Source organism: Planococcus citri, chromosome 1 (assembly GCF_950023065.1).
Source record: "Planococcus citri chromosome 1, ihPlaCitr1.1, whole genome shotgun sequence".
Lineage (NCBI taxonomy): Eukaryota > Metazoa > Arthropoda > Insecta > Hemiptera > Pseudococcidae > Planococcus > Planococcus citri.
The window spans coordinates 28,929,148-28,953,691 of record NC_088677.1 but is presented as its reverse complement, the minus strand read 5'-3'; the positions used below and the strand labels follow the sequence as shown (position 1 = coordinate 28,953,691).

At 33.8% G+C, this 24,544-nt stretch overlaps 1 protein-coding gene across 2 annotated transcripts in view; it reads right to left on the bottom strand.

Moving 5' to 3' along the window:
• LOC135831225 (uncharacterized) overlaps nt 1–23,953 on the bottom strand; it is a 373,616-nt gene extending 349,663 nt beyond the window's left edge. For both annotated transcript variants that reach the window (XM_065343558.1, XM_065343562.1), the window contains exon 1: nt 23,501–23,953. Coding sequence is in view for 1 of the 2 variants with exons in the window: in XM_065343562.1 (XP_065199634.1) it covers nt 23,501–23,505 (5 nt within the window). In the remaining variant the exon portion in view is untranslated. The remainder of the gene's footprint in view (nt 1–23,500) is intronic.
• Between the last annotated feature and the right edge of the window lie 591 nt (nt 23,954–24,544).

Sequence of the window (24,544 nt, the reverse complement as noted above, 5' to 3'; positions counted from 1 at the left end):
TCCCATATAATTTTCCAAAAAAACGAAATGGAACCAATGAATCGAATTTTGAAAATTTTCCAAATTTTTCACTCATTCGAAAAAAATGACTAATTGTTTTTACAAACCTCCCTTCTTCCACTTCTTTGAAATTCGAATAGCTCCTTTGTTTCCTATTCGATGAGGTTGACCTCATTATCCTGCACCATATATTTTTCCACAATATTGTTCCCGATTGTGAGGTGTTTTCAATTCGAGGACCGTTTTAAAAACGTAAATTTGTATATTTTGCGATACTCGAAAACGCGGCGATAATTTATCACGGTTTATATTGCGGTAGAATTTGATAAATAATTTATCAAAACGCGAGAAATGTATATAGCGTGTGTTAGCGTAAAGGTCTCCAGGACGAAATCATGAAGATCGTTGTTTCGTGTAATATTGACCCAATTTAGGTTTTGCGTGAAGAGCTCCGTTAAGGAAGATACTGTACTCGTATAAAGACGAAAACTTTACGCCCGATAAGAGGTATATATCTACACGACGGTAGGTACGGTACGTCTACGAGTATGTACGTAACCCTACTGTTGGAAAAAATTTATGGGTTTGTTAAATTTAACCGAAAGGCATGGAGAAAAATTTTCACGCGCGATGTTTTTTCTCGAAATTCATTAATAATTGGAAAAAACGTCGCGCAATAAAGCGTGAAAAATTGACATGCTTGAAAAACATCGAATTTGCCGATATCATTCGAACGTTATTTTTCTCTCTTTTTCATCGCACGTACACGTATAGGTAGGTAGGTACTCGGCGTTATACTCAAGCAGAGATAGGTATGAGGCAGGGGAAAAAAAGTATACAGCCATCAGATTCGAACGTTTTGAATTTTTTAGTATCGAAAACGAAAAGCATATAGGTAGCTATCGATTTTGATACGTTATGGAATTATTTAAAAGGCAGGTTTTCCCATTCAAAATCATATTTTGGTCGTTTAGCAGATCTGAGAAATACTCGTAAACGATTCTCATCGAGCCGTTTCCAAGGCAGGTAATCCGATTGTTGTATCATTTTGTTGGTGGCACACGGCGACGCAGCGTGCAGCGTGGCGTTTATTAAAAAATACTATCGCGTTTATACGTTGAAAACATTCCATAATTGGAGGCACAAACGTGATAAAATTATTCAAGGATATAAATCGAATATTTAAAAGGCACCGGTTATTAGCCGATGGCATGATAAAATGTGTAGGATGCGGAATACCTTTCTTTTCTTCGACTCGAGTGCAAGATAATGCAACAAATTTGACTTTAAAGCGGTGTTATTTTCTTGTATAGATACATATTACGGTGCCATGTGGAATTGTGAATATTATGTACGAGAATACAAGTTCGTTAGTAGAATAATCGTTGCATACGTCGGTTTGTGTAACTTTTCTAAACAACGAGAATATTTTTTGAAAAAAATTTTAAGCCTTCATAATTATATCATTTTTATGCTTTGTACACATATACTTATGCAGTGAAAGTTCATCGCATCGGTTTGTTGAACTTGTGTTTAAAAATTAGACCTATTCGAATCCAATTTATGACTATTTTTGAATAAGTTTTCGAATTGTTTTCAATTTTAAAACTGAAATGGAAAGTATGCTCGTTTCTATACGTATAGGTAACAGATACAGATTTAATTAAACAAAAAACGTCAAATCTAACGATAATGGATGAATTTCTAATTATTCTACCCTCTGTATCTAAATTCGACGTCGAAGAGAAATGTTCGCAAAATGAATTTTTTCACCAAGTGATTTTCCCATGAAATTTATATCTACGAATAAAAAAGCCTTCTCCTTTTTCTTTTCTCTTCAGCTCGCAAAACGTACGTATTTTCGACAGTCGCTTTTACCATAGTTTACACTTTTTTTTCAACAGCTCAAAAAATGATTTATCGAATAGAAGTTGGAAAACTTATAAAAATATACAGTAAGTTGTATGAAGTTACGATACAGATTGTACTTTTTGGTCCACTTCTGCATTTGCTCGGGTAAAAATAGGTCAAATGTGTTGGTTTTTGCGCATTGTATGTAACTTATTTTCTGGTTTTATAAATGGTATTAACCCTTTTACAAATCCGCAAAAGGTAGAGAAATATTTGACCAGAGTAATGTAATTCGTTATAATGAAATGCATTTGATTTGAATTACTACTATTTATTCGACGATTTCAAGAATAGAAATTTACGGTCAAGAGCTCTCTATCCAAAAATCTTTCAAAAAAGGACTTTTTAGGGAAAAGTCATTCGCAAATTATCAATAATCCAAACGAATCATTGTTTGAAGTTATTAATCTCACATTAGGATGTCTAAGAAAATCGAAAAAATGGATCTTTAGAAGGACATTTTCAAAATGGGCCAATACTGTATAACCTCGTTTACCCCTTCTTCCCCTTCCACAAAAAATATCATTTTACAAAATCATTTGTTCAAAATTTTTCATTTCAAAAAAATTGTTCGAAAAATACGTATTTAGAAAACAAAAACCTTGATTGGAAAAAATTTCAAAAAAAATCAACCTTCCCAACAGCATTTATCATTTTGTATGGAGCTTCCCAAAATTGAAAAAAATAAAAATATTGTTTATTTTTTGGGGACGGAGGGGGGTGGGATGGAAATTCCATTTTAAAAGAGAGTTACTGTTATGTATTTAGAAAAATTCTGACCAGACCTGAAATTTTTTTTTCAAATGCTCACTGGTTTCAATTTTATAATTTTTCCAATTTTGGAGGGCTTCATACAACTGAACCAACGTTGTTGAGGAAGGTTTTTCTTAAAAAGTTGGCCATTTAGAAAACTATACCGACACTGAAACGTGTAGAAAATTTTTTTTGATTCAAGTCTATTTTTTCAACTTTGGGGACTCCATACAAGGAAACCAAAGTTGCTTAGAAGCCTGGGGAAAATTTTTGTAAAAAATGTAAATGTTCAAGAGAATACTGACCCAAAAATGAAAATTTTTTGGATGAACTGATTTTTTTCTTCATTTTGATTATTTCCCACTTCAAAGACTCTCTCAATTTGAAGTTGTGAGCCTAAATTTTTAAGGATTTTTCAAAAATAAAAACCAACAATAACCAAAAACTTTGGAGAGGAGAGCGAGAAAAATCGTGAAATAAATTTTTAAAAAGGTGAAATTCAATTTTTGATTAGTTTTCAATATCCTGGCAATACTGGAAAAAGTAGAAAAATCCGGCATGGGGCTGGGCTGGGCTGGTTTGTAGTTTACAGATGTGGTTATATTTGCACAAAAAGTTTTAAAACTGGTTTTAATTTTTTTGAGGATCCACAGTTGGTTTTTCGTTTATGAAAATTCATTATACAGGTGATAATTTGAGTGGAATGAGTAGTTCCATTTTCACATTAATGATCAACATTTATTAAAAATACCACATACTTTTCAAGTTTTTCTCATCCTCACATAACTTGTTTGAAATTATTCTTTACTCACCTGAAACAAAAATTAAAAATCAAAATTAATTCATTTTCTAATAAAAATGCAAAAAAAATGTATAGAATTTGTAAAAGTAGGTAAACTAAGTACTGAGTATCTTTTTCATTTCAAATTTTTGCAATCTCAGCGTTCAAAAAAATTAAAATTTTCAATTGCTCAATTGATTAAAATTTACAATTTGAAAATTCGGGGAAAAAGACTATTGAACAAAAGAAAGTAGCATTTCTGCGACATTTTTTCAAAAAGAAAATGAACCATTGAGCAAAAAGAAGAACTTTTTCTTTACTATAAAAATACCTGTTCAACACCTTTTTATCATCGATTCATCAAACGCAAATTTTCGGGTAAAATTTTTCAAATAAATTCATTCGCAACCGCCCAATTTATTTTACGAACAATCGATTATACCCACAGCAGCAGTCTTTTCAGAACCTCGTATACCATTATATCTTTCACAAACGCGGTATTTACTCTAAAACGATTCTGTCGCACGCTTTAGCAAAGTTTTCTTTTCAATTTTACGTATTTCCATAGCTCGCACAATAGAATACATATCGTCAAACAAATTTCTCTTCAAAAATCGTTAAATTTGATTAACATCGTCGCATTAAACCGCCAACTTTTCACGAAAGAAAAAAAGCACAAACTTTGTAAAAAATTTCCAACTTTCCATTTCGGATATTATCTCGCGTGAGTATACGATGAAAAACAAAAATGAAGAAAAAAAATAAGCTCGTTGTGGAATTCCTTTTTTTCTCTCTGTCTCTTCGTAGATACACTTACCGAGAAAAAACACCATCATATCCTCCGAACGTTCCAAGACTCCCAAAGTTAATTAACTTAATAGTCCGCGCGTCTTTTTCCAAAGATGTAAATAATAAAAGACTCAGTCATTTGAAAATATCACTTTTTCCGTTCAACAAAAGTCAAGAGAGAAATTTCCTTGAATATTTCAAGAACAGCAAAAGTGTAATTTTTTACTCCTGTATTTAAAAAGCGAAAAAAAAATGATACTAAAAGAATTCTCTTCGGTAGTACGAGTTACGTAGGCTTATAATTTATAAAATACGTTCATCTGGATATTCCTCAACATTTAACCTCGACAGTGGACATATATGTACAAGTGAATTAGTCATACTACATTAGTCATAGATGTTACGTCGCGTTGTCCAAAAAAAAAAAATACGTATTTTTTGTATTTCCATTTTAAACGAGAAAATCGTTCGATAAAATGAACATCCAACCATCCGAGCATTCTCATACACGAAATTTGAAAAAAAAGCTCTCGTCACATTTTAAATTTCCAACCTGCGTCGAGTAGCTAAGTAAGTACTAAATTTGTCGAAAGCAAAAAAATCCACTATACTTTCTAATGGAACACTTTAAATAAATTTCCAAGCACATAATTCGATTCGGGGTATTTTTTTCGAATTTTTCATACCGAAAACTTGAAACGAACAGTACCTTTCGGCTATGTTTATCTAAAACAAAGATGAAATGCTTTTATATGGCGCCGACTTAAATACTAAACAAGAATAACTATCGTTTGGACGCTTCGGGGTTACTAATTGCCTGATTTTCTTCAAACTATACCCTAGTGTGTTTAGTTTTTGCAGTACGCAGAAGTAGATATTTTTTTCCTGTAGGAGATTCTTTTATCTTTTTTCCCTGCTTCTTATTTAAACCTTTAAATACATTAGAATTCGAGCAAAACGGAATATTTAATGGAATTTAATTTATAAAAAGATATTCGCGAGGTTGGGCTAGTATTTTTCGTTGGTTCCATTTTTTTTGTCTTTCTCGACCTATTTCACTTCTCTAATTCTACAGGTAATTTTACGACAGTGGATTCTTTTGTTTTCATTTCACTTGCTTCGAAGAGTACGAGACAGTGGAAACATACCGTTACCAAAAAATACCATCGTAAATACGAATACATCTTATAGGTTAATAGACAGATCGACTGACAATATATTGAAAACACCTGCTATATCCTTGGCTACCTTGCCTTTCGTTTTTCGAAGAAAAAAAGCTAACAGGTACAAGATACATGTAGATTTTTTGCCATTCACCTACCACCCTTCAGATCACCACTTGGAAAGGTCAATTCTAAGAACCCATTTCGACAACAATATGTCGGCAAGTATACGATTCCGTCGACTATACAATAACGTGACATAATGATAAATATAATTTTTTCATTACACAACGACGACAACGACGGCGACCAGCCACGAAGACGAAGACGACGTCGACCACGACGCCGGACTAAATATTAGAGCAACGAGTACACAGAGTAATGATAAAAGAGAGAACAGAACCCACAAACAAAAGATATCGCCCCGGTCCATTTTAAGAAGGGTTATTAAAACGTACAGCGCGAAGCTATTATCCTCTTAAGAACTTCACTTTCTGTCGGACCTCCTTTGTAACGTGTGCTATAGTAAATTCTACAATAAAAGTCGAAGCCGGCTACACGTTTAAAAACTTGCCTTCTTTCGTTTAAAATACGCGCCATCGCCAGGCCAGTGTAGCTCTACATATCGTAGAGATACTCGTATAGTACATACAAAACCAGTTCCGCGTTTTTCATTTCAACCGGTTCCAAGAACATGATAACGAATGCGCGCACACATCAACGACGATGCTACAATAATAATGTCTCACCTTTACAATATTATAGGTGTATGTCTATCTGCACACCACGACCTGAATATCTCGTTCAACAAACATTATGGTAAATGAATTCGTTAAAAAAAATTCATTAAATTAATAAAATCGCATCTCGCGAGTTATCCGAGACGAGCACACATATCAACGGAATACATCGAATTATGAAATAATATTACATGATGCAAAAAAGACGTCGAGGAAGTAATTTCACTCTTTGCTGGAAATTATATAATTAATTTTACTTTTATTTTCGAACGTCGGTCGTTCACTTGCCGAATAAAAATACCGATTCTGTTTTTTTTTTTTGAAAGGGTAACATCATCGCGAAAATTTCCGAATAATTTCAACCACGTTCGCGCGCGTCTATTCGACTTGTCAAGTTGGCATTTAAACTTGCCATCTGCGTTTCAAACTGACGTGAGATAACTGAAACTCGCGCAAAATCTAGCGCAATTTTATCTCAACTTCAGCTTCGACATTTTAAACCTTTCAGACCCGAGAGAAAATTCGAATTGCGAGTACAGAATGCCTGTGTTGAGATGATACGTAGTTGAGTTCCATTTCTACAAATCACGAAAAGCGATTTACTCGTAGTTGGAATCGATTAGTTTACGCACAATGCGAGAGTATAAGCTTATAGAGAGGTGAGGGGGGGGGGGGGTAAATTTGACCCTGAATATCAAGCATGAGAAATACTCGTAACTAATATTTGTAGCTTGTAGCTAGAAACAACAAATAATTTGCATGAAAGTTTCACATTCGAGGTTTTTTGAAAAATCCGACGTTTTCAATTTTTTACCTTCCTTCCCTCCTCAAAAAGGCTGTAGAAAAAAGGGCTGAGGGGGAAATTCATCCACAGCCCACCTCAAAATTCATTTTAAAAATATCAATTTAAAACTTTAAAAATGATCCGGACTACAGAAATCTATTTTTTTTTTTTTTACAAAATATTTCTCGACATAGTCCTCGCCTTACAGCAATTTTCAGGATTCTTCCAATAATGGAACTGGAAACAGAGGCGGATTTAACATACCTACAGCAAAAAGGGCAGTAGCTGAGTGAGTCCCTTAGTGAAAACAGCTCCTTCTAATGATTTAGTAAATTTGATTTTTCATCCATCAAATAGTTATTGTAGAAGCAGACTATGGGAAAAAAGGATAACAAAATTTAAGTAAAAACTCTCAAAAATAGCGTTAAAATCACTGAAAATGACCAAAAATGACGAAAATTTCAATGAAAGTGACAAAAATGTGTGAAAAACTGTCGAGAACTTTTAAAAACCAAAAAAAAGCTTAGAATCAAGAAAGTTGTTCAAAATACTAGAAAAGGCTGTTTTTTTTCAGGGTGTCTAACAAAATTCCCAGACAAAAAATCACGACTTTTTTATGACCTATTTTTCACATTTTTACCGCATGAAAATACCCCCCCCCCACCACCCAAAAAATCAATTAACTTGAAACTGCGAGCAATTTTTTTTTCAATTTGTAGGCAATTAGGTATTTCAATTTTTTCATTTTTCTAATTTTTTGAACAAATTTTCCATTTTTTTTCCATTTTAATATGAGCTTTTCGTTTCGAGCAAAATTCGTGACTTTTTCATGACTTTCATCAGGGTGTCTACCGGAATTTCTTGACCGAAAATCACTACTTTTTCAATACCTTCCAAAAAAAAAAAATCACTGCCTTCGAAGATATTTTTAACCCCACCCCCCCCCCGCAAGAACGATTTATTTTTTTTGTTTGAACTTTGTGATTTTTTACATTGGAGTAAGTGCACGTGTTCATCAATTTAAAATCAATTCAATGATTTTATAACCCTTGCTACATTTATTCAAGTTGTTACAACTTCTCATAAGTACATGTTGAAAATACAAAATGAGCGAACTCGAAAAATTCAATCAACTATTTCGAGAATAAAATTCTTTCGAATATTGTTCCTGCGGTGCCCTGCTTTGTGGACTACAAAAAAGCATTCGATTGTGTCCAGTGGCAGAAACTATGGCAGATTCTACTCGAGATGGGTGCTCCGAAACATCTCGTGTGGCTGATCAATCAAACAACTGTACGAGAAGGGATCAGCTAATGTTCGAGCCAACAGGACAACATCCGGGAAGTTTCACCTTGAAAAAGGAGTTCGCCAAGGCTGCGGATTTGCTCTCTGGTGCCTCTTCCCTTGGTAAATCCGGCCTGTTCTGGTGGAATTTCAGACTGCATGAGTGGATACAATCGATCATAGATGATTTTCAGGAGCACAGACTCTTTTTTCAAAATAAAAAATTTGAAAAAAATTAATGGGAAATTTGAACAACATTTGGAGAAAAATATACCAATTTTTCGAAAAAGCTATCAAAAATTAGTATTTCGAGGGGTATGAAAACATTGTTTTCTTGGGTAATGAATGAAAAAGTTTACTATTTTTGCTTCAAAATTTTCAACTCAAAAGATTACAGATTTTTAAAAAAAAATTCAAACTTGAAAAAAAGCAAACGAGCTCGAGTGAAACGAGGCCAAGAAAGCTTTCAAAAATCACGTTTCAAGAAGTAAAAAAGTTTTTTTATGGAGGTAAGGGAGTATTTTTCTGATTGAAACTTCGAACATTTCTTGAATTTGAACAATAAGTTTTTTATATTGAAAAAGAAGAGCAAATAGCCCGAGCGAAGCGAAGGCAAAAGCTTTCAAAAATATGTAATTCAAGTTCTAAAAAAGTCAACAAATGAGCCATTTTTTACAAAATTTTTCTTGTGTGGAAAATCGGATGATTCAAAGAAACTTTCATGTATTTTCGACTTGACCTGAAATTTTTATTCCATCATTTTCTTGTTGATTTACGGTATTTTGGAGAAATTATGATTCAAAATTTATGTTCAGAAAATACTCTGAACATTTTTTATCAAACTTTCACAAAAATGAGAGTTTGATTTCGTGAATCATATGTTTTCGAAGCTTGCCCTTGTTCCTTACTTCAAAAATTGAAATTTCAATAGAATAAATGTTTAAAGTTTTCAAATTTGATAAATTTCTTCCAAGGTCACCGCTAAAACGCCAAAATCTAAATGAAACTTCATTCGAATTAAATTATCATTCTCGAACATAAATCTAAGAAAAAAATACACAGGAACTTCATCTGAACCGTGCAAAGATTGATTGCGGTCAATAAACTAAACCAATATAAAATTTCTTTCATTAATAAAAAATTTTCACGCGTGAATACTCTTCAAGTTTGGCGGAAACGCGATAAAAATGGCATTGTATTATACGTATCGTTTGAATAATTATAGGATGTTATTACGAAATAATTCTTTGAAATAAAAATAAACGCATTCGTTCCATAAATCGGTTTCTTTCTAGCGAATTTCCGTCGCCAAAGTCTACATCATTATGGAAAAAGAGCGGCGGTATGTAAAGATGGTTATTATTGAATCTTTTCAATTTACATTCGCTTCAGACAGAAAGACAGAGAGAATTGGTATTTGAATTTTTTGACATTCATTATCATATATTTTATATAAGTAACGCGAGCTTTTTGGGATTAGGCCATTTTTTCCCTATAGTCTCTATTTTGTATTAAAGTATTACGGTAAGGTATCTCCACAGAAATATACAGAAAATGGTAATTTATACGATTTCTTGATCTTTAAACTGTTGATTATTAATGGGCGAAATCGATGCTAAATAAGTTCAATGATTAATATGCCGATTGTACATGTATTTTGAACACTATCAGTTAATTATTTCCGGAAACTTTTCGCAAAAGCTCAAACCAGACGAGATAATGCCAGAAAACAGCAGACGATGAAAAGTATAGTAGTACTTAGTAGACAAAATTTATAGACTACATTTCGCTCAGAAACACGCGTATTCCATGTAAACATCTTTTTCATCTCAATTTACAAACCATCATCGACCAAAATACGTAATTTTCACGAATTAATAAATATTCCAAAACACGAACGAATTCTCCATTCCGGGACAAAAAAATTCGCCAAATAAACCGCACATGGAAAAAATTCAGGCAACCTTCCAAAAAAAATGAAAAACCCTCTCAGAGACGATAACGCGATTCCCGCAAGTCCAAAAAAAAAATGAAGTAAAAAGCACAACATTCCAAACTACACGACGACGATATCGCCAAAGTGTATTTTTAAGCGCGATACATCGAAAATGGCCAAGTCGTAGAACGGATTATTCGTCTAAATGGACTCTCGACTACGACCAGCTTAGATGTCGTTGACAAACGAAAATCGTACCCGATACGAGTAGACGAGTAAACGATGGAAGGAAAGAAAGAAAGAAAAGACGAAAAATGAATAAGCACATTAAAGAAATGCCAAGGGATACGTATACGAAATTTCACTCTTCGAATACACCATGCCAGTTTTCCAAAAGGGAATCAAAAATAATGACATTTGTAACGATAACATCGCTCTATGTACCCATTGCAATAAATACTTTTTTTCTCCTTTGGTCGACTTGTATATTCGCGCTCTGGCGCGTGTTTATTTCGAATACTTACCACGTTCGAAGGTACTTCGTAGATCGTATACACAGCCACAGAGAACCGATGCGCGATGCTGGGGTACGAAAGCACGACGACGACGAAATTACTATCGAGTAATTCTCAAATGTAAATGTTGCACGCTCATTATGAGCTCGATTAAAACGCTCTCCTCTCTCAGCGGAGACGTATCAGAAATAGTAAAAACGACGTCTCGTCATATTGTGTTCTACACCATTTTCTCATCCCCTCATCTCTTTTCTGGTTTTGTGTTGCGCACCACAAAGCAAAAATGGAAATTACAAATTGCCACTTTTATTCACCCTTCTTTCTCGCGATTTTTTTTTACACCGTACCTACGAGCACTCGACTCGACTCGTTTTGTGTCAACTGTCACGTGTGCGTGAAAATACGTACACCATGCGGTGGCTTTTCGAATAAATATTAATGCGATTAAATTTCACATATACGAGTGAAAATAATGCGAAAAAATGCCACGGTTTGTCAGTTTCTTTTTTTATTAGCAACCTTTTATAATATCTCTGTAAGGTGATGAGCACAATGCCTGGCCATGTTTGCCAAAAAATCATATTTTTTCAACAAAAAAAATGTTCGAGAGGTTATAGGCGAGATACGAGTATTACATAGGAAAGTCATTGCACATTGATTTCAGTCAGTTTGGAGATGAAAAAAAAATTCAACCCTGGCTAGATTTTCTCAAAAGTAAATCAAGCGAATTTGTTCAAGAAGAAAATACTGAGAGAATTGTCAAGTCAGTTATGACGAAGTAAGCATGTTTTTGGAAATTGTTTTTATTCAAACGTTCTTATTATTAGTGCTAGATTTTTAGGTTTGAAGCCAAACCCGAACTCTTCCAGAATTTATACATGAATTGTTTCCCTTTGGAAAGTCAAAAAGACTCATATTTTTTTTTTAAAAATTACGTATATTTTGACTCTTGGACCCCCCAATAGACACCATAATTCAGCCTTGAAAGTGAAATTCGATTTTTGACAAATTTCTGAAAATTCCATTTGGACTGTAATTTGGATTCATCTCCAATGAAAAAAAATCAAAATTTGACCAAGTTGAGCTAAAAGGCTGCAATTTAGTTAATATCTTATTTTTGACTTCTCGAGTCGATTGGTGGTGGTTTCAAACCACTCTGGAGCCTCCAGCGAATTTTCAGATTCTTCAATTTTTCAAAAAATTCCATTAATGAAGTAAAAATAAAATCCAGCACGTATAAACTCGGATTTGCTTTCTTTGTGATGCTTTCCAGCGATTTAGGCAGTGATGGGATATTGAAATTGTTTTTTCCCCTTTTGTAAGCTCAAATTTCCTATTTTTTCCCACACGTCATACCAAAAATTCTCCCAATTCCCTACAAATTTCATCAAAAATTTCTTGTCAAAACGAAAAAGTTTTACCCCTTTTTTTCAAATTCAAAGCTGCTTTCAACAAAAATAATACTCAATTGAATAATTTCAAGTCATTTTCAACTGCAGACTCCATGCAATGCACTTATTTACCAATTATACTCAAATTTTCAGTATAAAAATGAATAAATAATATTAATAACCACTAACAACTGGTAATATGAAAAAAAATAAAATAGAATAAAAACAGAAAAATATACTTCACAAAGTACTAATTAGTTAATTACTAACAGCTGATAAAAACTTAATTTTGTAACAAAAACTTTTAAAAACTAAAAGGAACGAGAAAAAATGAAAAAGTATTGATAACACTCAAAATTCCCCACATTTTTCCCATTTTAAGCTCAATTTCTTTAAAATTACCACTTTTTCCCACGTCATTCCCACAGGACTTGAAAAATCCCACAATTTGGGAAAAATACCACGAAATCCCATCACTGGATTTAGGCTCATATTTTCAAAAATTTGTGTCCTGTAACTTCAAATCCAAAGTTTTTTTTCTTCTCTGGAACAGCTTGAAACCATCAATTATCTACTTTCGGAGGTTCCCAATTTTTTTTGAGATTTTTCTCCATGAAAGTGAAGATTTCAAGATTCATACGTGCTTTTGGGCCATTTTCGTGCCGGTAGACACCCTGATTATTTTCTGCTTCAGTCGAAACTTTCTCTCCACTCAGATATTAGTCCTAGAAAGTCCAAATTACTCATTTTTCAAGCAAAACTCTACACGAAATTTCAATCTCATGAGGATTCAGAAACAGAGTTACTTTATTGACAGATTTTCTAATGACAATCTTTTTTCAGTACGCAATACCCCCCCCCCTCTCCAACTCATGATTCGAAAATTCCGGAACAAACAAAGTTCTTATTTTGATGCTTTTCAGCGTTTATTTAAATTAGATCCTTTCATCGAATTTTGTATAGCGACAGAGCGAAAATTTGGCAGAATTTTAATCGTTTTCTCTAAGGGGGTAGGTTGAGTTCTTTTTTCATTTCACACACCGATTAATTGATAACAATAAGCAAAAAATATTTTTCATTGCTGAAGGGAAATTTTCAAAAATCATTTTTTTTTCAAACTCTTTATCCCCCTTTATAAGTTTTACAAAAAAAAATCATGTTGGAACAAAACCTTTTTTCAATGCTTTAGAACTTTAATCTGGACATTTTTTTAATACCTGCGAAATTCGAAAAATTATGACAGAAAAATCAGAATGCAAACCCTTTTGACCCTTCCACTCCCTCAAAAAAAAAAAAAAAAAAAAAAAAAAAAAAAAAAAAAAAAAAAAACAGAATAAGATGAGCCTTTTGCCAACTTGAGTGATTCTCATGAAGTTGAATAGCCACATATACAGTTATTCAGGTGCATAGTTCGAGAAATGCATGAAAAAGTCTGACCAAAAAGCATTACAGCTCAGCATCAAAATACTTTCTACATCTATACTGAATAGACCAATAAATAACCACCATGATTAATTCATTTAAACCCAAAACACGAATAAAAATATAATAAATCTTACGAGAAAAATCGCATTAAGCATGCTAATTCAATCGTACAACGAATCGAATGCTTACCTACTGAAAAAAAAACCGTACAACACAATATTGAAAAAGAAGATAAAAAAACGTTGAAAAAAAAATTCAATAAAATGTAACTCCAATTAGCAAAACTTGCAACTTAGTTTTTCATTCGAACATCGGCAATAATTTTCAATTTCCTATCTTCGACGATTTTCAATTAATTTCCGTCCCTAACTACCATCATTTTCCCTCATTCAAAAAAGTACAGAAAAAAATACCATAAAAAACTCAAACCAGGGTAAACTTTCCCAAAAAAAGAAAAAATCATACTCAAAACATTCGGCTCGTTTGATTTCGGAGAAAGAGTAGGGAGGGGGAAAAACCACCACCGCGACGGACCAAATGAAAAAAGATTTCTATCCAATTCCCTTATCGCAATATGGAACTCAATGAAAACATTCAATTTTCAAAATGGAAAAACACTAAAGGAAAAGAAAGGAAATTATCTATGCAAATTCCAAAACGTCGTACACAATTGAATCGAACCGACATAAAAAGAGAAAAATAGTAAATACTTGGGAAATGCGAAAAGCCGCCACGCTGCGCCACATTTTGCACACAGAACGATGTCAGCATTGCGTTGAAATTTATCGTTTTTTCTTCTAGCGAGCACGCTTCGTCTACAATGAAATCATTCCTCCTTCTTATATTCTCGTGCCATGCCACGACAATACAACTACGAGAAAACTACCTCGTCATAAAGATCAAAATGCGTAAAAATGTTGGTTGGCAATTTCCAAAAAAAAGAGAAAGTTTTTCAACGATTTAATCCAGGAACGTATTCCGAGAGGTAGCAAAAGGACGAGGGGAGAAAATGCCACGAGTACGTACCGACGACGTACTGTAAGGCTCCGTCACAACCACATATATATATACATAAGGGAAAGGTCAACCACCAGCGTATTATAATTTGTACCCAACACGGCGTAAAACAATGACAAAATTCTGGTATTCCAGCTACACACAGAAGCAGCACACACAACGACACTGTACCGAATTACCACACAGTCAGATCGTCAAGTAGCGAAGCCAAGAAAAGAGAATTTCCATTTGGTGCGATGGGTCGTGCCGTGGGTGACACGGTAGCGCCGCAAAATTTATCAGCAGCGGCGATTGCTATTATGCTGGAGTAAAACAAAAGCCCTCCTTTCGTTTCCAATTTTCCTAACGAACGATAAAAAATACATTCCAAGTAATTGTTCTCTATGTCAACGGTATACGCGTATAACACAATCGGCACTAATTATCTCATTCGCCAATTTCAATGCAGCATAGCCGAAGCTAAAACGTAAAGCGGTCAATTCTGACCTCCTCGGCGTCCCTCGTCTGACCGATATCGTACGTCTATAATATAATGGTCGATCCTGCACATGTACGTATATTATAACCGCGGTGCTGGCAAAAAATTTTCAAAATCTGAATATCATCGAATACGTTATATCCCCGAAGAAATACACCAACCATTAAACGCAACGCTACCTTTATTTCATTAGCATTTTTTTTTTTCGCCAGCAACGCCGCACTAAATCGTGCCCTATTCATCGACCAACGTGAATTTCGCCTCATCGTACGTACAATAGACTCGAAATGTTCTTCGCGCGTCATAAAACCGAGAAAATGATTTTTACGAGTAAAAAAACCTAATTCGTAAACTTTTTTCACAAAATACTTCGCTATTCACCGGGGTTGCACCGTGATACACAACGAGACAATTTCAAACAATGCAATTTGTTACCATTGACGCGCAGCCAAGGTACTTCAAAGTTCAGATCGAAATAATGTTTAAATGCGAAACTACACGATAATTACGTTTTCAAATGAGAAATACCCCTCGATACTTTTCCAATCTGTCGACGTAGTATAAAAAAACCTAACAAGGCAACCCACTCGAATTATAATACTCGGATTTGAATGAGACTTAGAAAGAGCATATCGAAAAACTTTCGCATACGCGAATTCTCAACTGGCTGGCGATGGAGTTCGTTTTGCACCATTTTCATCGCGAATTTTCGGATATTTTACCAAAGTTCAACGATGCGATGGGTTAAAATGCTTATTACGAAAATTCAACTATCGCAAAATCGAGCACGATTCGAGATAAGCCGATATAGTAATACCTACTCCGGCTGCAAGTGTATTCGAAATAGAAAGTATCACTCGAAGTTGCCCTCGTACTGGCTCGTGTACATAGTTTAATAGAACTTCAGTAAATGAAAGAAGTTGATCAGAAAACCGTGGATTTAAATTTTGAAATGCTTCAGTTATTTTTGGCAAATTTGTGGAAATATTTTTACTGAGATTTTTTCCACCCAAGTTGTCCAAAAATCAAATTTTTGGATCCAGAGATGCATGACATCTCAGTAGAAAAGCTTCGTTCAATTGGAGCTTGAAAGTCGAACATACACAGTTCTGGGGCAATAAAATGAGACCAGAATTGACGAACTTTCAAATGGCCTTTATTTTATGCGATTTTCAGACCCAACATTTTGGGTCGGTGGGGGGGGGGGGGAGGCTCAAAAACGTTTTCATCAGGTGTTCAAAAAAAAATCATGAAAAAATTCACAATACCAGCATACAACTTCCACAAAATATGAGTCAGATGATTTACGAATCCGCGTAAGTCAGCTCCAATCTTAGTCATGCACCAAAATTATAATGAAAAATTTAATCGAATAATGGGAAATAATCTATTCTCTGTTATCATTTTACCGGAAAATATCATCAATTTGATTAGTAATTACTCGTTATCACGTTATCAATGATGATGGAAGATTTATGATTTCTGGATTACCGTTAGGTATAATAATAATACAGGTGAAGTATACAGCATTATTGACATACTAAATTACTTCATCTCGTTAAAGTATCTTTTCATACATAACGATACCGCACTATCGAAGGCTGTATCGAAAATCGAAATTAGTTCAATATTTATCAACGTCTTTTTACAGGAATTATTCGCTTATTGTGATTATCCAATCAAGGTCGTGATCTGCTTATGTGAAATGATTCTTTGCGTAAGATTTCGTTAACGAAACCCCATCACTCGTCGACGTTCAGTTCAGATTTTGAATATGATTAATAATTTTAAAAAATGATTATGGCCTCGAAAAATTAAATTCTGTTGTCATTTTTCAATTCAAAGCATTTTGTAGATTTATATGTACAAGTATTTACTTGTATTGCCAATATTAGGCTTCGGTTATTCACAAAATGTTGACTTTGTTTAGCAAATAATGTAACTTGTTTTATGCCTCGAAGAAAAAAAATACAATTCAGCGTAACGAAGCGTTGAAATGTGGGCTGAAGTATGAATTTGCCTTTACAAAGGAATTACGTGGGTTTCAATTAGTTGAATGAATAGTTCAGAGAAGCAGGTGAAAAAAAACCTTATTCGAGTTTAAACAGATAAAATTCATTATTTGGTGGCAAATATATCTGCCCGTTTTTTTTTTATTTTTTATAATGTTTCAATACTTCTCTAGAAAGAGTTGAAACGAATTTCATTCGCAAAAACAGGGTGTCTAACAAAATCTGAAAACTAAAAAGAAGGACCTTGGAAGAACCTTTTGGAAGGACATTTTCAAAATTAAAAATGTACCAACTGATACCTCCCCCCAATTTATTTTTACAAAATTGTCAAAAAAAAACTTCAAAAATTTATAATTTTTAAAAGAAACGAAAAAATTAATAATATTTATGTAGGTAGATAGACCTGATCATGTTTCTTTTCCAGGGTGTCTGGTCTATATCAAATCCAAAAAACAAAACTTCGTACCTTTTTCATATTTTTTTCACACGCCATATTTTCAAGTTCTTTTTAGACATAAAAATTGAGTCTGAAAAAAGTAACTTTATGACCAAAACGTAATCAAAAAAGTGATTAAAAAAATTTTTAATGTAAAAAACAGAGGTGAGCATAAAACTTTCCATACAAAACATTACATTTTATTTTCAGAGGCGTGACCAATCGATGTGTGGTGGGTGATTGGGAAGGGGGGGTGAGACTGAGAAATTCTCATAACTTTTCCCAATTATTTACTCTACACTCCCTCCCTTCACACCAAGATTTTTCCAACTAATTGGCCAGATGTGGTTCGAACCATTTTTTAAAAAGGGAAGTTGGAAACAAAATGTCAAATAGAAAACTTTGAATTTTTTCATAGATTGGATTATGTTTTTGGAATTTCTCGAGTTGATTTTTCCATTCTAGGAAATGTTTTTTTAAAATTGATAAAATGAGACGTACAACAACACCATTCCTAATTTTGATTAAATGACAGAATTATTTGAAAATTTGGAAAAAAGAAGGACCTTCGGGCAAAAAGGAGGACTTTTTACTGACTTTTTCGAAAAAAAGGACCCATAGGCAAAAAGACAAACTTTTACTGACCTAGAGAAGGACTGTAAGGACTGTTAGACACCCTGAAAAAAAGAGCTCTATCTTTGAGTGAAAAATGATTTTCTGATCATTTAAGGCTCATTTATAATGGTAATTGAAAAACATAAAATAAAACAAGACGAATTTCTGCCACATTTGCAAATTGAAGAGGCAGAGAATAAATTTCTTTTAAATCGTGACTTCAAAAAAAATATCGGAAATTTTTTATGATACCTACTCAGAAAAAAGAATAAATTTTAAGGGTACGATCACAAAATCTAACTACCTTGATGTTTTTTTCTAAACCATCTTGAAATATCACTAAATGATTACACAAATGAAAATTTTGGTGGTTCCCTCAATTTTAAGGAAAATATAAGTGATCGAGTGAAGAACTGTTAATTTTAGAAAATAAATTATTAGAAGATAATAGGGAGACCTGAATTGTGATGAGATCGATCTGCTATTGAATCCTCAGAAATCATTTTTCAATTCCCTACCGGTTCAGCTCTTTTTTTTTTTTGAAAAATTGGTCTTATCATATTTTTCACTGTCAAAGGTTCTGACGATTTCAATTCTGAAATCTATTTGACTCTGAATTCCAAATTGGGCTTCCCAAGGTCTCTCAACAAGCAGGAAAAGGAAAACATGAAAAAACAGGGCAAATGAAGCAGGACTTCCAGTTCAATATTTTTTTCATATGTTCAATTCTAGAGTTGGGAGAGGGGAGGAGGGTTGAGATATTTTCAGATTATTTCTCTCACAACTGCAAAAATCAAAATTTCGAAAGGAGAGAAAGAAGTACATTTACATAAAAATGGAAAAAGATAGGTACTAGGTGTTTAATAAGTTGATAACTAAAAAACAGGACAATATGAGACATCAACACAAAAGCAAGAGTTCCTGGGTCATTCTTTCGATATTCAATTTTTGGATCTCAAGGGAAGGGAGCGACGGGATGAAATTGTACAGCTCAGAGCATTTTTAAACCAGAATATTTTTATTTTCAAGGGGAAAAAAGGAAGAATACATGCCTAAAGCTTGATTAATAACGGTAAAAAGCACGACTATTTGGAAATTTTGGCAAAGCAACAGGACAAAAACCGTATAGTAGGACACATGAGCAGAAAGCAAGTCATTTCACAAAATTTTGAGCCTCTCATGCAGCCATCGTATCAAAAAAAAAAAAAAAAAAAAAAATGCTTTCAAAAACCTGGCTTTTTACACACATTATTACATTTTCCAAAATTTTGAACTTCAACCCCCTTCCCACTAATTGCGTCTGGAAAGTTAATTATTAATTTTAAGGTTGAATGGTTTTCAAAATTGGAATTACATAGTGTCTTCAAGAATGCAGAATTCAATATAATTACTCATATCACTTTTTTCGATGGTTTGGAAATTTTTCATTCCCTCTTACTCTCTCCTCCAAATGTCAATTTTTCAAAACTACTCGAAAAAATGCAAAATATGATAAAAGACGTTGAAAGTTCACACTTTGAGTGAGGGACCATTTCCTCCCTTCCAATCTCATCATTGTGGATTCGCCCTCTTTGAGTCCTCCTTCTTCCTCAATGAGAATTTAAAACTTTTTCATGGCTATTTAATTATAGATATTCACCTTTTTAAAAGTATGGTTTCAAAAAGTCCAAATTTACGAAATTACTATTTTCATTTCAATTTGAGGACAGGCAACCCCCCTCCTCTTAAATGAATGGGTTTTGTCCACTTTACCCGTATTTTGAACTTTCTCACTTCAGTTACGTGCATTCACAGTCACGTTTTCACCCCCCCCCCTCCACCTCCAAATCAGTTTCTCAAGATCTAAAAAACACACATCAATATTACTTTAATCGTGTACATGGAGTTGATATTAGCTCTCGTGTGATCAAAGTTACATCATCGAAAAAAAAAATGAAGAATAAAAGAATAAAAAAAATTCACCCCAGTGAACTAACGAGTTCCCAGGACTGTTGATGGGTTTTGTTCATACGCGTTGTTCCACGATGCTTGAAAATATTTCTATTTACGTTTATTATTGTACATAAACCAGTCTTGCTCGTTTCTTGTAGGTCGTTTGAAAACTGGATTTGTGTATAAAGTTAATTGTATTGGGAGTTGCGAAATATTCGTCAAAGATTCGATGATTGCTAGAATTATAATACATACATACACATACCAGCAACATCAAGTATTTTTCTCCTCCATCGAGATAACCAACATAAAAACCCATCGTGATTCGAATATTGTCGAAATACGAGTAGTTCAATAGCCCAGAATTACTCCAAAAACCACAAAATAATCGAGTTTAGGAAACTCTTTCGCATTTCGTATACGATAAACATAACAATAAAAATAACTTAAGCCTATAAAAATGACCATCTTTGGTCCGTTTTTATAGATAATTTCCCTTTCAAACGTCCTCATCAAATTTGATCATTACACCTTTGATGATTGGATACATCTATAACTAGTTTTTTAATTAATTTGCAAAAAAAAACAACGTTCGATTAGTTCGACGTTAAAGACAACACACGAGTGATAATTATCGTTAAACGATGTATTACCTCATCGTCGGTATTATTCACTTTTACTCCTTAATTGGAAAATAACCATTCATGTTGGCGATTTCGTGCCTAGAAATGGACTAGAACAGCACGCACTTTGATTACAAATCATAAAATAAAATTGCAAAAAAAAAAAAAAAAACACGCCGAACAACTCGAGCATATGTTCGTATTATGTATCGTGTTAATAACGTTGAAAATTCGTGTATTTTATGATTTTTTTTTATTCAACAGTTCCGCCAACTCTGAAGATTCCCCTCTAACTGGTTTTTCACATATTGAAATACTCTAGCGAAGAAATGAATATTAATATTATGCAAAATGTATACTTTTTTTCGTTTTATTTACGTAGGTGTTGTTGTTGACAATACGACGAGTTAATAATACCCGCAGTAGACCTCTGTGTTATATTTTTGAATAAAATTTATCACCCCCACACCCCCCCCCCATAAATCATACAATACACCCTTTCGATAAAACTCCTTCAATCTTCGTTCGTGTTAAATAACAATAAAATAACACGAAAAAAAATTCGTGCAGTAAGTCATAAGTTCTTACAAAGTGACTTAAATCGTTGCCTACCTATTTCCAATAAAAAAATATTTTTTCGTCGAATAAACTCGTGTTTAAATCTGTCTTGTTTTTAGAGAATCGTACATTTATAGTGGAATAAAACAATTCGTATATCCGAAATTTGATGAAAAAAAAAACGAAAACGTCCCTTTAACGATGCAAAATATGAATAAGAAAAGAATTTATATATTTTCGTACAGAAAACTCTATAAGTGATAAAAACATTCGCTTAATACAAGCGAGACAGTTCAGTATACATATTTTTCGCCAGCACGTTCTTCTCTCACTCTCTCCTTCAAGTATGTTGAGAAAATAGTTTATTTTTTATAGTACAAGGGAACGAAGATGGCCTTTTTATATCATTTTACCGATATATTTATTTGCAAATATTATTTACGCGTTGTTTCCAAAATGAAAATGAATCATTTCGATTCGAGGCAACTGCCGGAGATAAAGTCCAAGTATAGTCTAAATCCAATAGGTTATCTAATGCAAAAATAATGCAAGCGTATCTAGATGAAAAGAGGACGAATTACGATACATTCGTTATAATCATTAAATAAATATGTACATTTACATATAACATACATATAATACGTATCATTACAACGTTGTTATTCGATGCAAAAACTGGAACATTCTGAGCGAGTAAATAAGAAGAGGAATGAATCTCTATCCGGGAGGTAATCTAAATTTTGGATACTCCCTAGGGAGATAATCTAAAATTTTGCGATTTGGCAACACTGCTATGTTTACATTATACTGCTACGAAAGAACGCGTTGCCCCAACACCCCAAAAAAAAATTCAACAAAAATGGAGAACCATCCTCGCCCTTCCGTTTGTATTCCTTATATAATTTCGGCTACATAATTTATCTGCGAGTAGGTAACGCGTTACTTTCGTAGCATGTATAATGTAAACACGTTATCGGACCGTACGTACGTCGCGTCGGCCGTTCAGCTTAACAACTAGGTACAGCCACATGTTACAGGTTTGAGGTTGCAAACTGAATCGGTGAATCGAACTTCAGACCATTGTAGTAAATAATTGTGATTTAATTAGTGAATTTTGACGTGCGTGAATTACTTAAAATGAATATTCGATTAACAATGGTGAACGATACGGTCACAAAATACATTTCACTTTAGAATTGTTGAGTTTTGATAGTAAATAAATCGTATGTACATTCACGATAAATGTTTAGGTAAATGAAACCTCTTTTGAAAATTATCTTCACATGTTCATTAAAATTTAGTTGAATTCAAAACAAAACGTATGTATTAGTAGGTATTCCCACAATCTGCGGCAGGCGGCAGTCATTTTTGCACCTCACAACAACGTTGTACTGATAAGTATCATATGTATGTTATATGTAAAAAATATTATTCAATTAGGAAGATAGAGTACGCGATCATAAACGAGTGAGATACAACACTCGGCTACGCCTCGTGTTGTATTTAGCACTCGTTTGTAATCACGCACTTTATCTCCCTAGTTGCATAATATACTATTACATTACGTACATTAATCCAACCTTGTCGGATACTTTTCGACCAATATTGATGTGAAAAAATAAGCACACAAACGTCCAAGATGCCTTAGCTTTGAATTTCGTAATGTCAACTTCGAGTCCTTCTACAGAAATTACCTACAACGAAACGTGCAAAATTTATCCATCATTTGACATCTAAATCGTTCGTAGGAATGCACCTTCGTAGTACAGGGTGCTCAGAAATATCGGGTACCCCAAAGAAAGTTTTTCATTAAAAATATAGGTTGGCAACGTGAAATAGATGCATATGATTGGTGGAATGTTACCTCTCCAGTCCAACAACCAATCATGTGCTATCATTATTATCATTCACTATGATCACCCGAAGTATTTAGCAGAAAACTTTTATAGGGGTACCCGATATTTCTGGGCACCCTGTAGTTCGTACCTTCGTTAAGACTGAAAGTGGTAGTTTGGATAAGGAAAAAGCACGTTTTTGCATAACAACTCGAGTCTGGAGCGTGGAGCTCGACTGACGCCGCATCACGGATCGAAAATCATTTCGATGCCATTACGAGGAACAACACATTGTGCATAGAATTATAGGCAATTGGAACTACGCCGATTTATAATCCGGCATTATTAAATACGCTATAAAATACACCAACGAACTTGTATGTACATTCGTACGTACGTAGTTGTAGTAAACAAACATTTCAATAGTGGTTTCGGGGCTAGAAGAAATAGTAGAAAACCGAACCGATCAAGGGCAGTGGGATACTAAATTTAACCATGTGATGAATTGAAAACAAAACTCACCTCATTATTTTCGTTTAGGATCATGCGATTTATTCGACCAATACGGAATTCAGCTTCATACACAGTTTACAGATAATATATAATAATATGCAAATGCAACCGAAAACAAAAAAACCCGCACCGAACTGAAACTCTCGTATGTATGTATAACAAATATAAGGCGAAAAATGAAAAAAAAACCACGCGCAATCCGCAATCAAAAGCAATGAAACTGATTTGCACGCACGTTGAAATCAAGTAGCACTAAAATGGCGAACGTTTACGAAGTACGAACAATAAATTTGCAAATTTTAATAAAATAAAAAAGCGAAAAAACAGCACGAAATAACAAGCACACGCGTTCAATGTGAGTAAAATATACGCGAAAATAAGAGAGTATGAGTTTAACACGCACTAAAGGGAATAAAAACGACCACCACGCGGCGAACTGACGATTCTTACTGAAGTAGCCGCCAATATGTACGACACGAGTCTCTTTCCAGCCCGTGTTCGGAGTATTTTTGTGTTGTGCGCATGCGCGAGTATTTTCTTATTTATTTCCAAATTTCAAAGGAAAATGAAATAATTATTGTTTTTAAATTGCAATAGCGCATTTTCATTTTGATCAGAAATTTGTAGAGAATAATATTTACATGAATTCAACTTTGTGCAAGATTCATTGATTAGTTTTTCATTTTTTTCGAGACATTCTTTTGTAAAAAAATGTTTCAGGTGGGGAAAATATTCAGCATTGGTCAAGACTCAAAAATGAAGAAGCATTTATAGTACAGAAACAGAACTACAACTACAGAATAGAACAAAATAAATAGACTGGTTCCGGAACAGAAATTCACTATTCGATGAACAATTTTTTTCAAATTCAAAGAACAACTCAAAATAAAAATTCTGAACAACTGACGTGATGATGACGATGATGATGATCCAGGGACTATGTAACTAACTATACTCATATAAATTAAAATGATGGCATTTTCAAGCTGAAGAAATTCAAGTGACTTCGACCAGCTTAAACGTCTTCATACGTGAGTCCAATTGAATTACTTG